The 15,544-nt window shown below is 34.0% G+C and overlaps 1 protein-coding gene across 10 annotated transcripts in view; it reads right to left on the bottom strand.

Moving 5' to 3' along the window:
- Nucleotides 1-15,544, bottom strand: part of TSGA10 (testis specific 10) — a 158,763-nt gene that overhangs the window by 114,570 nt on the left and 28,649 nt on the right. For all 10 annotated transcript variants that reach the window (XR_002081925.2, XM_019456665.2, XM_019456331.2 and 7 more), the window contains 3 exons: nucleotides 11,854-12,024; nucleotides 11,693-11,770; nucleotides 10,272-10,423 (listed from right to left, as the gene is read on the bottom strand). Coding sequence is in view for 9 of the 10 variants with exons in the window: in XM_019456665.2 (XP_019312210.2) it covers nucleotides 10,272-10,423; nucleotides 11,693-11,770; nucleotides 11,854-12,024 (401 nt within the window). In the remaining variant the exon portion in view is untranslated. The remainder of the gene's footprint in view (nucleotides 1-10,271; nucleotides 10,424-11,692; nucleotides 11,771-11,853; nucleotides 12,025-15,544) is intronic.

Here is a 15,544-nt window from a genome sequence, read left to right as displayed (position 1 = left end):
AAACTAAACCAGTCTTTGGAATCACTGAACATAAAGGCCCAAACTAACTTTTTGTTAACAGATAGCTCTATCAATCATTCAACTATATGAGAAATTCTTCCTAGAAATGTTTGATACTCTGATGCAGACACACAGATCTTTTTCTTTTTTTTAATCTCCTTTGAGGAAATACTCTGAAAACAATCCAACTTTTTACTATTGTTGATTTATCTGACATAGAAACCCAAATAGAAGAACTGCTGCTACTAAAACATACTTATTTAGAAAGAAAAGTTCATTTAAGCCATATAGAAACACAGATAATGAGTACTTGTTTTGAAACACTGGAGATTTGCTTCTTCATCAGCAGGTAAACCCAAACAGAAATGCATCCATTTCTTTGTGGCTGATTTGACTTAAAACACTATGGAACCTGTTTAGACATATAGATATCCAGACATGTGCTAACCTGTGCTTAGAATTCAACTTCTAGTGAGTGGAGTTCACACATGGGACAAAACATAATTTTCCCATCAACTGACAAAAGAGAGAACAGGAACAATATTTTAACTATACTTGAATGTAGTTGGATTACATAACTCCTATGTAGATTCTCTGTAATTCTTTGCCTTTTGTACATACAAATACGAAACTATGATATAAATATATTACAAAATACAAAATATTGATCTATAAAAAATAAGCTGACACTTCACTACTCAGCAGAAATAATGCAAGTCATAAGATACTGGAAAGATAGTATCAAAGTGTTAAAAATAATTTCCAACCTTTAGAATTCTCTACCTTGCAAAAATATCCTTCAATACCAGCATGGTTGCAACAAAAGTTATGAGAAATGCTCTGCTTTTGAGTATATTTTGAAGACAGAACAAACTGGATTGGATATGGATACATGAAAGGAGAAATCATAGATTGCTTCAAGGTTTCAGGCCAAGAACTGCATGAACAGACTTTCCATTTGCTGAGATGGGAAGACTGAAAGAATAAATTTGTGGGTGTTGGAGGGTGAAGGATAGTGGATAGCAGAACTCAGGTTTGGAAATGTTAAGTTTTGAGATGTCAATGAGACATCCTAGTGAAGATGAAAAGGAGGTGGTTGTACATTCAAGTCCGGAGTTCAAGACAGAAATCCATGCTACAGATACACATTTGAGAGTCAAGAGTAAATACACAAGACTAGATGAATTCACTGATGGATGAGTACATATACAAGAAGAGAAGCAGTCTAAGACTGAGCTTGAGGATACTCGAACATTTGGAGGTCATGGAGGATGAACTAGAAGAGCCTGAAACAGGACAGCCAAAGAGAGGAAAAGAAAATCAAATGAGCATGGTACCTCAGAAGCCAAAGGAGTAGCTAAAAACACAACTGATTATATTTGTCAAATGTTGCTGATAGGTGAAACAAAATGAAGACTGAGGATCAACCACTGAATTGAGCAACATGAAAGTAAATATTGCCTTGTAAAAAGTTTTCATAGAATGGTGGGAGAAAAGACAGATTACAGTAGGTTTAAAAGAGAATAAAATGTAAGATTCTGGAGCCAGAAGTTTAGACAACTCTTTCAGTGAAATTCCTGTAAATGAGACACAAAATTTAGTCCAAATTTGTAATATCTGAATAACATGATTACAAATCTGAACTAAGGGACAAATACAAAAGTATTGCAGAATTTATAGACTATTTCAGATTTTACAAATTTCTTAAGTATACACAGATAATTACCAAAAACTGATCATAAAAGTAGAGGGCAACAAATTTCAGAAATTTGAAATCTAACAGTATGTTCTGCGAAGCAATGTAATTAGCAAGAAGTCAATCAAAGATAAGTGAAAATTCATTATGTTTTTGGATACTTAAAATCACACTTTTAAACAACCAATAGATCAAGAAGTAATGATGGAAAACTGGAAAACATTTCACAAGTACATAACAAAACTTACAGGATACATTCAAATAAGTATTTTGAGGAAAACTTATGGCTTTAGATGTTTATATCAGAAATAAAGCTGAAAAGTAATAATATAAGCATTTGTCTGAAAAACTTAAAAATAAATCTAAAGAAAATAGAGACAATAAAGAACAAAACTTTATGAGGATCACCAAAGCAAATGTTAGTCCTTTGAAAAGACTAATGACAACAGACTAAAAAAGAGGAAATCACTACAGATTCTGTAGACATTAAAATGTTCATAGGATATTGTAAACAAAATTATTCAAAAAATGTTTTAAAATTTAGAGAAAGTGAACAAATGCCTCAAAAGTATCTATTGAATGGCATAAGAAGAAACTTCTAATTGTTCCTTTATCCATTAAACAAATAAAATAAATCCTTCCCTCAAAAAAAAAAAAAAGTTGGGCCCAAAAGGCTTCATTGGTTAAGTACTAAAACTCTAATATTATTCAAATTCTTCAAGGTATTAAAAGAAGACAAAATGAATTGAGAAGATTATTATAAGGTTTACATGACATTGATAACAAATTCTGATTTTAAGTAGTCCTAAGAAAGGCAAGTTATTGGCCAAAATCAATTATAAAAATAAATGTAAATAGCTCAAACAAAACATTAGTTAATGTACAACAGTAATCTATAAAAAGTATAATATATCCTGACCGATTTGACAAAGCACATCTATTCCTGAAAAAAAAGTTCTCAGTAATCTGAGAATAAAAGGAAACTTCTTCAACCTGATAGAAGACATCTATGAAAAACATACAGCTAACATCATACTAACTGCTGAGAGTCTAAATGCTTCCCCCTACGATGTGGAACAAGACAAGGATGTCTACTTCACCATTTCTACTGAACACTGTTAGTAGATATTCTAGCCAATGCAATAAGAAACAGAAAACAAAAACAAACAAACAAAAAAAGGCATGCAGACTAAGCATGTAAAACCGTCTTTATTTGCAGATGCTCTAAGTGTCTATGTAGAAAATTAACCAGATTCTACAAAAAGGCCACTAGAACCAAAATGTAAATTTAGCAAAGTTGTAAAATACCAGATAAATATACAAAAATCAATTGTAGGACTTCTGATTTCAACTCTGACAAATAAGGAGCTTAGAAACTGTCATTTCCATTGTTATAAGAACAAAAAGATGAACAAAATGAAAATCAAAGACTTGCTGTGACACATTAGAAGAGTGAATTACAGAGCAAACTGCCAATTCAAAATCTGAAAAGAATAATCAAGATCTGATCATCTGGAGCAAAAGCCAGCTGAATCACAAATGGTTAAGAAATTTAAATGATAAATTTGATGCATTGCTGGAAGTTGAGTTTGTACTAACATGAGAGTGAGAAGCTCCTAGGGGCCACAATCTTAGAAGGGTCCCTATACTTCAGTGTGTTTACCTCCAGGAACTCCAGTAGGTTCTCACAGTAAAGATCTGAGAAAGATCCCCTTATGACTCTGACAGGGGAAAAGTAATTATTATGAAATATGCCCAGAGCATTCTCCATAATAGGCTTAATCTTCAAGTAAAAAGACTTTACCAGAGCTTTATCCCAGCTAGAGAAGGGCATTTCTCCCACTTTACCCTCTCTAGCCTTCCTGTTTCACATAAGTGGATAAAAAAATAAAAGTTATACCACTGGAAAACATGTTCCCTCCTCTCACCTAACCAACACATTAATAGTGCTCCATGATAATCACAGTGAATTACAAGCAAAAGAGCTGCAAGATGCAAGCTCTCACTTAGGAGGGATACTTAAGGAAGCTTAAAGTCAAAAAGAGAAACAATCAGAACATAGGAACTTGAAGTCTCTGGCATCTGCATCTACAACACACACTGAACTTAGATCAACTTCCAGTCAAATTAACACAAACATTTACACAAAAGGCTTATTTACTTCAGTTAACACCCAATAAGTGTGGCTTCAACAAAAAAAAAAATTACAAGGCATGCCAAAAGTCAAGCAAAAACACAACCTGAAGAATGAAACCAGACTCAGATATAGCACAGACATGGGAATTATCAGAAAATTTAAAATAACTATGATTAATTGGTTAAGGAGATTAATGGAAAAAGTAGATAATATGCAGTAATAGGTGGGTAACATAAACAGATGAAAACCTGAGAGAAACAAAATGAAATGCTAGAAAGTAAATTATTGTGACAAAAATGAAGAATATCTTTGATGGTCTCATCAGCAGATTAGACACAGTAAAGCATAAATCATTGAGCTTGAAAACAGGTCAATAAAACTTCCCAAACTAAAATGCGAAATGAAAAAGAAAAAAAAAACAAAACAACAGAACATCCAAGAACTGTGGGTATAACTGAAATACCAAAAGGAGAAAAAACAAGAGAATAAGAGCATAAGAAATATTTGAAATAATTATAAAATAAGTCATGGGGATGAAAAGTACAGCATAGGGAATATACTCAATAATACTGTAATAACTGTACAGTGATCCATGGAAACTACACTTGTTGTGGCGAACATTTCATAATGTATATAAATTGTCAAATCACTGTTACACACCTATAACTAATACATATCAACTACACTTCAATTTTAAAAATGTTTTAAGTAGGGGCGCCTGGGTGGCTCAGTCAGTTAAGCGTCCGACTTCGGCTCAGGTCATGATCTCGCAGTCTGTGGGTTTGAGCCCCGTGTTGGGCTCTGTGCTGACAGCTCAGAGCCTGGAGCCTGTTTCAGATTCTGTGTCTCCCTCTTTCTCTGACCCTCCCCTGTTCATGCTCTCTCTCTCTCTCTCTGTCTCAAAAATAAATAAATGTTAAAAAAATTTTTTAAATAAAAAATGTTTTCAGTAATAACAGCCTAGAACTTTCCAAAATTAATGTACAGTATCTATAGGCAGAGAACTGTAAAACAATGATGAAAGAAATCAAAGATCTAAATACATGGAGAAATATTCCATGTTCATGGATTGAAACATCCCATATTAAGATGTCAGTTGTGGAGCACCTGGGTGGCTCAGTGGGTTGAGTGTTCAATTGTGATTTCGGCTCAGGTCATGATCTCACAGTCGTGAGATCAAGCCCCGTGCTGGGCTCCATGGTGGGCATGGAGCCTGCTTAAGATTCTTTTTCTCCCTGACTCTCTCTGCCCCTCCCTCACTCCCCTCTCTCAAAAAAATTAAAAAATAAAAATAAAATAAAATAAAGATGTCAGTTTTCCCCAACTTGATCTACAGATTCAATGCAAACCCAATTAAAATCTCAGAAAGCTATTTTATAAATATTTATTGTAGAATCAGAGAAACTGATTCTAAATTTTACATGGAAAGGCAAAAGACCAAGAATAGCCAATACATTATTGGCGACAAGAAAGTTGGAGGATTCACAATACCTAGTTTCAAGACTTACAATAAAGCAATAGTAATCAAAACAGCATGGTTTGGCAAAAGAATAAACAAAATAGATCAATGGAACACAATGGAGATCCCAGAAATAGGTCCACACAAATATAAGCAACTGATCTTTGACAAAGGATCAAAGACAACACAGAAAGGGCAGTCTTTCAACAAATGGTGCTGGAACAATTTTAAGACATCCATATGCAATTTAAGTGAACTGAGATACAAACTTTATATCTTTCACAAAAATTAACTCAACATAGATCACTGACTTTAAGCATGAAATGCACAACTATACAACTTCTAGAAGAAAACACAAGAGAAAAATATGTGCACTTGGGTTTGGTTATGTGTTTTTAAACACATTAAACACCAAAAATACTATCCATGAAATAAAAAAGTAAGTTGAACTTTATCAAAATTTAAAATTTCTGCTTTACAAAAGACACTTTTAAAAGAATGAAAAGACAAGGCACAGATAGGGAGAAGATATTTGCAAACCACATATCTGATAACAACATGTATTCAAAGGATTCTTAAAATTCAATAGTAAGCAAACAAACAAAACAATTGAAAAATTGGCAAAATACGTAAACAGATACCTTATCAAAGATACAGATGGCAAGTAACAATATGAAAAGATGCTCCACATCATTTGTCATTAGTGAATTGCAAATTAAAACAATGAGATATTGCTACATACTTATTATACCTATTAAAATGGCTAAAATACAAAAATCTGACAATATCAAATGCTGATAAGGATATGGAGCAACAGAAACTCTCATTCATTGCTGGTGAGAATACAAAATAGTACAGTCACTTTGAAAGAGTTGGGCAGTTTCTTATAAAGCTAAATACAGATTTACTCAACAATTCAGTAATTATTCCCCTAGGTATTTACTGATTTGAAAACCTATGTCCACACAAAAACCTACACATGAAAGTTTACAGCAGCTTTATTCATAATTGCCAAAAACTGAAAGCAACCAAGACATCCTTCAATAGGTGCATGAATAAACACACTGTGGTACCTACATCAATGATAAGAAGAAATGAGCTATCCAGTTATGAAAAAAACACAAACGAACCTAAAATGCACATTGCTAAGTGAAAGAAGCTGGTCTGAAAAGGTTGTATACTGTATGATTTCAATTATATGACATTCTTGAAAAGGCGCACAATTCCTCAGCGAGGTGATAAAGATCAAAATCAACAGTAATAAATCATATTGATAATACATACCCATGATACCCTGGATATATATGTACCCTAAAATGGCATTTTACTTTCATGACCTTTCTCTCAAAAACATATTACCCAGTCTAATCATGAGAAAAACAGAAGACAAATCCCAATTGAGAGACATTCCACAAAATACCTGATCAGTACTCTTCAAAACTGTCAAGTTCATCAAAAACAAGGAAAGTCTGAGACTGTCATGGCCAAAAGAAGCCTAAGAAGACATGACAACTAAATGTAATGTAGTGTCCTGGATGAGATCCTGGAACAGAAAAAGGACATTAGGGGAAAACTAAGGAAATCTGAATAAAAGTATGGACTTCAGTTAATAATAATGCATCAAGTAATAGATTCTTTAATCGTAACAAATGTAATGTACTAATGTAAGATATTAATAACAGAGGAAAATGGGTGTGAGGTAAGTAGGAACTCTACCATCTTCACAATTGCTCTGTAAATCTAAAACTGCTCTAAAATACAAAGTTTATCTTTAAAAACAACTGTATTTTCATATACAAGCAATAAAAATCAGAAAGTAAAATTTTAAATTTCCATTTATAACAGCATCAAAAAATAGGAAATACTCAGAGATAAATCTGACAAAAAAAGAAGTACGAGAACACTCTAAAAACTATAAAACATTGCTGAGGGAAATTAAAGATGTAAAGAATGGAAAGACACACTGTATTTATGAGTGGGAACACTTGATATTCTAGATGTCAGTGTCCCCCAGTTCCAATCAAATTCCCAAGCAGGCTTTTTTTGTATACACTGTGAAGCTGATTCTAAAATTAAAATAAAATACAAAGGAACTAGAATAGCCAAAACTACTTTGAGAAAGAACAAAGTTAAAGACTAACATTACCTAATGTGAAGACTTTAAAAATAAAACCAAAGTAATCAGGCAGGTAGTATTGGAATCAAGATATATAAACAGATCCATCAAGCAAAACAGATCTTCAAGAAACAGACCTACACATATATGGACAACTGACTTTCTACAAAGGCACAAAAACAATTCACTATGGAAAGGATAGTTTTATAATAAGTGGTATTGGAACATTTGGTTATCATTATGCAAAAAAAAAAAAAGTGAACTTTGATTTATATCCTGTGTACTAAACACAAAAACTTTGAAATGGATCACAGATTTAAATGTTAAATGTTAATGTTAAACTGCTAGAATAAAACACAGAAGAAAAATATTACCTTAGCCCTGATAACAATTTCTTTAAAAGAATACAAAAAGCTGGATAAAATTTTTAAAAAATCAATAAACTTCACTTAATCAAAATGAAAAACATTTGCTCATTAAAAGACATTTAATAAAAAGGCAAGCCACAGGCTGGGAGAAAATATTTGCAAAATACATGTGACACAGGACTTACAATATAGAAAGGACTTTTACAACTTGATAGTAATTTAAACAATTCAATAAAAGTGTGCAAAAGATTGAACAGACACTAAAGAAGACAAATGTATGGCATGTAAGCACATGTACAGATGCTCAAAATCATTGGTTATTACGGAAGGCAAATTAAAACCATAAAACCTACCTAATAGAATGTTAAAGATTAAAAAGATAATGCACACCAAGTGTTGGTGAGGCTATGTAACACCTGGAACACTTATACACTACTGGTACAAATGTAAAATAAAATAATACAACCACTTTGGAAAGCAGTTTAATGGTTTCTTTAAAAGTTAAACATATAAACATCACAAGACTCAGTCACTATACTCTTAGGTATTTATCCAAGAAAAATAAAAGCTTATGTCCATACAAAGACTCGTATAAGAATGTACATGAAAGTTTTATTTTTTATAGTCCAAAACTGGAAACAACCAAAATGTCCATGAGGTTTATTCATACGATGGAATAAACTACTGATTATATAACATAGATAAATTTCAAAATAATTATGCTGAGGGAAGGCAGCCCAATAAAAGAATATATACTACATGATTTTATTTATATAACATTTTAGAAAATCCAAGCAAATCTCTATAACAGAAAACAAATCAGTGGTCGTCCAGAGATTGGCAGAATAAGTTAGAGGTTACAGAGGGGCAGGAGGAAACTTTTGGGAATGATGGATAAGGCCACTATCTTGACTGTGCTACAGATATATACATATGTCAAAACAAGCTAAACACTTTTAAAAATATGTGCAGTTTACTGTATGTATGTCAATTAGACTCTAATAACACTGTTAAAAGAAAACAAGTGTATGCAAAAACCCTCAGAAGTATTATACTTCTATCTGTTAGAATATTTTAATAAACTACTTTCAAGGAACTTTTAATGACACAGGAAAATGCTTATGATATACAATTAAATGAAACTGGCCAACATCAATTGCACAGAAAGTTTATATAATATGGATGGAAATATTTCTGATTAGAAAGAGACCTATATTAATGATAGTTTTCAATGAGTTACAGAATCATGGATGATTTAAATTTTCTTTACCCTTTTCTCTATTTTCCAAGGTTTTCTTTATTGTTGTCATCTTATTTTATTATTTTTATTTTACCCAAGGCTGCAATATCCTTTTAAACAGGAAATTAAAAAATAAATGAAGCGAGGGGCACCTGGGTGGCTTAGTTGGTTAAGTGTCTGACTTCGGCTCAGGTCACAATCTCGTGGTTTGTGAGTTCAAGCCCCACATTGGTCTCCCTGCTATCTCAGCACGGACCCTGCCTTGGATCCTCTATCCCCCTTTCTCTGCCCCTCCTACGCTTGCTCTCTGTCTCTCTCAAAACAAATAAATCAACTTTAAAGTAAATGAATGAATGAGTGAATCAATGAATGAAAAAAATTTGAGTGATTATCTATCCTGACAAGTGATTTCAACATATGTACTACAGACCCATGAATGAATGATTGAATGAATGAATGAATGAATGAAGGGAAAAAATTTGAGTGATTATCTATCCTGACAAGTGGTGTAAAAATATGTACCACAGACCCTTGAAAGATCAAACAGGAGACTCTTGGAACTCTTATGTGAACCAAGAATTATCTGTAGACTTAAAAATATATTTCACACTCCTATGAACAACTATTTTTCAAATATTCACAGACGCACTGCAATTCAAGATTACTGAATCTGTAAAACTCTATTTTTCACATCAGCAGATACTAAAAGTAAAATTCCTAACATGGAGGTCTTCAAAAACTTATTCCCCTTTTTTATTTTTAATATGAAATTATTGTCAAATTGGTTTCCATACAACACCCAGTGCTCATCCCAACACGTGCCCTCCTCGATGCCCATCACCAACTTTGGCATATCTTTTGCTATCATACCAGTCAGTATATAGGAAGGGCTAAGTACCCACGTGGCCTTCAATTAACAGAAGTGCCAATACATGTTCTTACACATTCAAACACCAAAGTCAAATATGCTCTATACCCAGAAGGACTTTGTAAAAGCTATGTCAGTTAAATATTAAGGCTTTATGCAAATGTAAGATGAAGATTACTGGAAGTTTGATTCCTAGTTAAATATGGCATTACTAGTCTGTAAGTGACCTTGGGAAAAATCATTTAATGTGTGCTGAGGTTTCTACAATTGCTTCATAATAATCCTCTCAGAAATTAAAGTCAACAAATAACTTAATTATCATTATAAAATACACTATAAAAACAGATCTAGTAGTTAAACTACTTGTTTAAAGGTAATTTAGTTTACCTCAAAGAATTATTCTCTGCCTTTTGTCTTCCAAGTTCACTTTCTGTATCCATTGCCTTCCTTGCTAGTGATTTCATTTCTTTTTCCACAGTGGTTATGGTTTCCTTCATCAAAGTCATGTTTGACATTTGCTCCATACGTTCATCATCAAGCTATACAAGTAGAATGACAAGGTTACTGCCATCACTAACAAAATCTTCCTAAAGAGACATCCTCTCTTTGTACAAACTGGCATATGACAAGATTTACACTAGGAGATGATCAGATGAGACCTGAATATTGTGGGAGGCTGTATGGACAAGGTATTGTGGAGCAGGAACGAGAATAAGCCACTGCACGGCCTGTGCATAATGCCTATCACAGTATATGTATCTATATGTTCAATCTGGTTCATTTTGAATGTAGCATATGTATCTTATTTGCAAAAAGATTTATTTGTTGTTCAACATTAATAAGATAGACATATAAAGTGGAATTATGAAAAAAAATGTTTTCCTCTCCTGAGTAATGCTTTTTCTTTCTCTTTATAACAACATTGACAAATTTATAAATATATTCAATTAAACCTGGTAACAGAAAAGCAACTTCCCCTAATTGTTTATATAGTCATAACATATCAAATATATATTCATAGCATCTCAAATCCTTGACTACTAAAAAAGTGATGCTTCACATTTAAATTGTTTAAATATATTATTCTCTTGTTGGAGCTGTACATGCCACAAATTATAATCACTAATTGTTGAATATGAAAGAGCAGCCAGTTTGTTATCACTAGGAGATAGATGCCCATTCATTGTTTAGCCACACATGTAATCCCAGGAGACAGTGCATCTGAATCAAGGGCATAAGAAACTGGAGTAATCTTGTCTTGGCCACATAACAGCTGTATGATCTTTCCTTTCTGTACTAAATTCCTCTCTACTTATCTGTGACATAGAGATGGTAATAATACCTACTTCCTGGCAAATAAATAAATAAATAAATAAATAAATAAATAAATAAATTGTTTAAATATATTATTTTCATTAATTTTCATTCCATAATAATTTTCTCTACCTTAGCTACTCTTTAGGTAGAATAAGCCAGTTTCTCTGTATCTGGCAATGTTATCTTTAATGAAATAAGGAGATGAGAAAGTTGCTAACATCCCTGAGAATGCATCCCTAATGGGTTGTTGTTTTTTTTTTTAAAGAACACACTTTGCAACCTAACACAAAAAACTTTACTTACATATTTTTTTGGAAGAAAATAAACAATGAGAAGGTGATAATTTATACCATACATACCACCTTAAATATTTTAGGACTACAAACATTGTCTTAGAAAAATGAAAGAACCTCTCTGAATATAGAAAAAAAGAGAAAGGGGGAAGCCACTGACAGTTTATAGCCAAAAGCACAACAGTGATGTTTCTTTACGTTATGAACTGTACACTCCAGCTCCTCTATCCTTTGTTCCAAGTGAGCCTTCTCATTAAATGCTGTCTCTTGGGCAATCTGTTAAAAAAAAAAAAAAAAATGTTTTCAATGTTGCTGCACTATGTTTCACAAATGGTCACACAGATAAAATTCGTCCAAACCTTTAGCCTTTCCCTCAGGCTATCTCGTTCTGTGGTCATTCTTCGTAAATCAGTGAAGGCCACATCTCTTTCAGTCTCCACCCGTCGGAGGATGGCATGTGCTGTTGTTGATTTAGGAGACTTACAGTTTTTCATCATTTCTCGTCGAAGTCGGGCAATTTCTTCCTGTGCCTATTATTTAAATGCAAGACTTCTATTTAACAAAGCTTTGGAATAGACATAAATATAGCTATCTTATATCCAGCCAGTTAAAATACAAACCATATATAAAAATGCATACAACAGGATAATGTTTTTTAATGAGTTTATACAAATAAACTCAAATGATGTCCAAAAATGCAAGTGAATGTATAATTAGAAGTTTGGTTTATAATATTTTTGCCAAAAATTTTTTAGAATTAATTTAGAGGCAGTCAATGCAAGACAGAATGTTTTACTAAGAAATAGATATGTATTACTACATCCATTTTGTGATATAAATTTGAATTCGCAAAATTCAGGTAGAATACAGTTGTTTTTGTTTTTGTTTTTGTTTTGAGGGGAAGGGGCAGAGAGAGAGGGAGCCTGTCAAGAAGACTCTACACCCAGAGAAGAGCCTGACTCTGGACTTGATCTCCTGACTGTGAGATCATGACCTAAGCCAAAATCAAGAGTCAGATGCTTAACCGAGTGAGCCACCCAGGCACTCCCAGGTAGAATACAATTTTAATAAATATTAGTGTTCCTGTCTTTCTCTACAAAAATATATAAGCCATTTCCATGTTCTGGCTACTTTTACCCTGAAAGAAAGGCCCATCAATCCTTACTAACAACCCGACATACTCTCACACACTTGTTCAACCACCCTCAGGTCCCAAACCTATTCCACACCTAAAGATAATTTCATCTCCTACTTTGCTGCTCAAATCCCTAATCTTCCTTCCTCTTGATTTTGATTGCTACCTATTCAGCTGGTCTCCAAGTCTCAGAGGAAGATGTATTACCTCCCAATTTCCACAGCTAAGACTTCACCAGAATCCTGGACCTCATCTCCTGAAATGTCTTCTAAGATACTCCTGACTCAATTACAGTTAACCCATGAACAACATGGGTTTGAATTGATACAAAGGTCCACTTATACACAGATTTTTTTCAATAAACACAGTATAGTACTATAAATGTATTTTCTCCTCCTTATGATTTTCTTAATAACATTGTGTGTATATATATATACACAATATATGTACATAAATGTATGTGTATATATATGTACACACAATATGTACATACATATATATATATGTACATATATAAGAGATGTGTTAGTTGATTTTGTGTTATTGGTAAAGCTCCTGGTCAACAGTAGATTATTAGTAATTAAGTTTTGGGGAAGTCAAAACTTAGATCTCCAACTGTGCAGGAGGGTTGACATCCCTAGCCCTGCCTTGTTCAAGACACAACTATATAATTATTTCCTCTCACTTTGAATAGCACCCTCTCCACTAGCTCTTTCTCCCCTGCCTTCAGCCATGGCACAAGGCTCCCATATCACGAAAAACTGTCACTAAATCTTGCTGCCCACTTACCATCCTGTTATCTCTTTTGCATTGGCATATAATTTTTTTTAAGCACCATGGTCTGTACCCATTGCCTGTTCTTCAGCACCTACTCTCCCATTCCAGTGTAACCTGGCTCCTATACCTACCATTTTGCAGAATTTCATCTAATGACCTCACCAAATGGCCTTTCCTCAGCTCCTGTTTTTGATATTTGGCAACATTTGACATTGTCTTTAACACACTCTTTGAGATTCTTTCCTCTTTTGGGCTTAATATTGTTCTACCTTAGTTTTCTGTCTTTATCTCTTTCAAAGCTCCTCTACCAATTAAATAAAATGTCCCAACATAACATCTTGACTTCTCTGTTCCTCTATAGCTTTCTCATTTAGAGACCTCATCCACTCTGAAGGCCCAAAACTGACCTCTAAGCAGATGAATTACCCATCTACATATTCAGCTCTTACCTCTCTCCCCACTCCAGTCCCACGTTTCTTTCTGCCTGAATGCAATTACTTTCTGAATGTACAACCATCATCTTACTCCATCTGTCTGAAACCAACACATTTTTTCCCTCAAGTCACCAATGGCTTTACTATTTCTTTTTCTACTACCACAGTTCTTCAGTCATTCAAAAAACAATTTCAGTCTCGGGGCGCCTGGGTGGCTCAGTCAGTTAAGTGTCCAACCTTGGCTCAGGTCATGATCTCAGAGTTTGTGAGTTCAAGCTCCGCATCAGGCTCTGTGCTGATAGCTCAGGGGCTAGAGCCTGCTTCAGATTCTGTGTGTGTGTGTCTCTCTCTACCGCTTTCCTGCTTGCGCTCTGTGTCTCTCTCTCAAAAGTAAAAATAATACATGTTAAAAAAAATTAAAAAACAAAAAAGAATTTCAGTCAGTTCCATTCATCCCCTCTTTTTGCTAAAACCAAATCTTCTCAAGGTTTCCTTTATAGTGTCTTTTACACCTGTCTCTATCCTTATTTCAACAGATAGCACCCTAACTTACTTTGTGTTTCTTTGTTTAGGTTTATTTATTTTGAGAGAGACAGAGAGCATGAGCGGGGAGGGGCAGAGAGAGAGAGAGAGACAGAGAATCCCAAGCAGGCTCCGCACTATCAGCACAGAGCCCAACACAGGGCTTGAACTCATGAACTGTGAGATCATAACCTGAGCTGAAACCAAGAGATGGCCGCTCAACCAACTAAGCTACCCAGGCACCTCCCATCCCCGCCACCACCACTGGCCAGATTAGTTCTTAATGCCTCATGAACAGACTGCTTTCACAGCCTTCTAAAAAGTCCACAGTTTCTCCTTCCTCCAATTCTCTTGAAAGAAAAATTGTTATATAAAAAGATAACAGATTATGAAAAAAAAATAATATAAAATTGTTAACAGGTTAAAATTGTAAAAATGTGGCTTTGGTCATTTCTTCTCTAAAAATAACCAGATTGCCAGTGCTTATAAAGCAAAGTATAAACCCCGTGTAAGACCCATTGAAGAGCTTCTACCATGTACTCAAGAAGTTGGCAAACTACGTAAAGCTCACAGGCCAAATCTAACCCGCCTCCTGTTTTTGTAGGTCTGTGGACTGAGAATGTTTTTTATGTTCTTTAATGATTAAAAAAAAGCAAAAGAAGATTTCAAAATATGTATAATAAGTGAAAATAATGATATTCAAATTTCTGTATCCAAAAGTAAAAGTTATACTGCATATAGTTATATGCAAAAGTTATATTGTAACACAGCCAAAAATTTGTAGATTGTCCAAAGCTACTTTCATATTACAACACAGTTCAATAGCGGTGATAAATTGCACGGCCTGCAGAGCCCAAGATATTTATTTTCTGGGCCTTTACGGAAAAGGTTTGCAGACCCCTGCTCTAGTCCAATTTATCTCTCAAGCCTTAGCTCCCTCTTACTCCAATGGCACAAATTAGTCTTAAATTGATCCATTTATCTACTCATTTTCCTGCCTTTGTTCTTTGCCTCACACAATTCCTTTAGTCTGGAATGTTCCTTCTTACCCCTTTCAAGATAACAGGAACTCCATTCTTCCTTCAGGACTCAAATTCCATATCATCTAGCAAAGATTTCCTTGATCACAACAACTAAGAAATACCCACTTCTTTTATTTCTTACAATACCTTCTAGACTACT

Source organism: Panthera pardus, unplaced genomic scaffold, assembly GCF_024362965.1.
Source record: "Panthera pardus isolate Hobbes unplaced genomic scaffold, ASM2436296v1 HiC_scaffold_25, whole genome shotgun sequence".
In the NCBI taxonomy this organism is placed as follows: Eukaryota; Metazoa; Chordata; class Mammalia; order Carnivora; family Felidae; genus Panthera; species Panthera pardus.
Note: the sequence above shows the minus strand (reverse complement) of the source record. Positions and strands in the feature narration are given on the sequence as shown.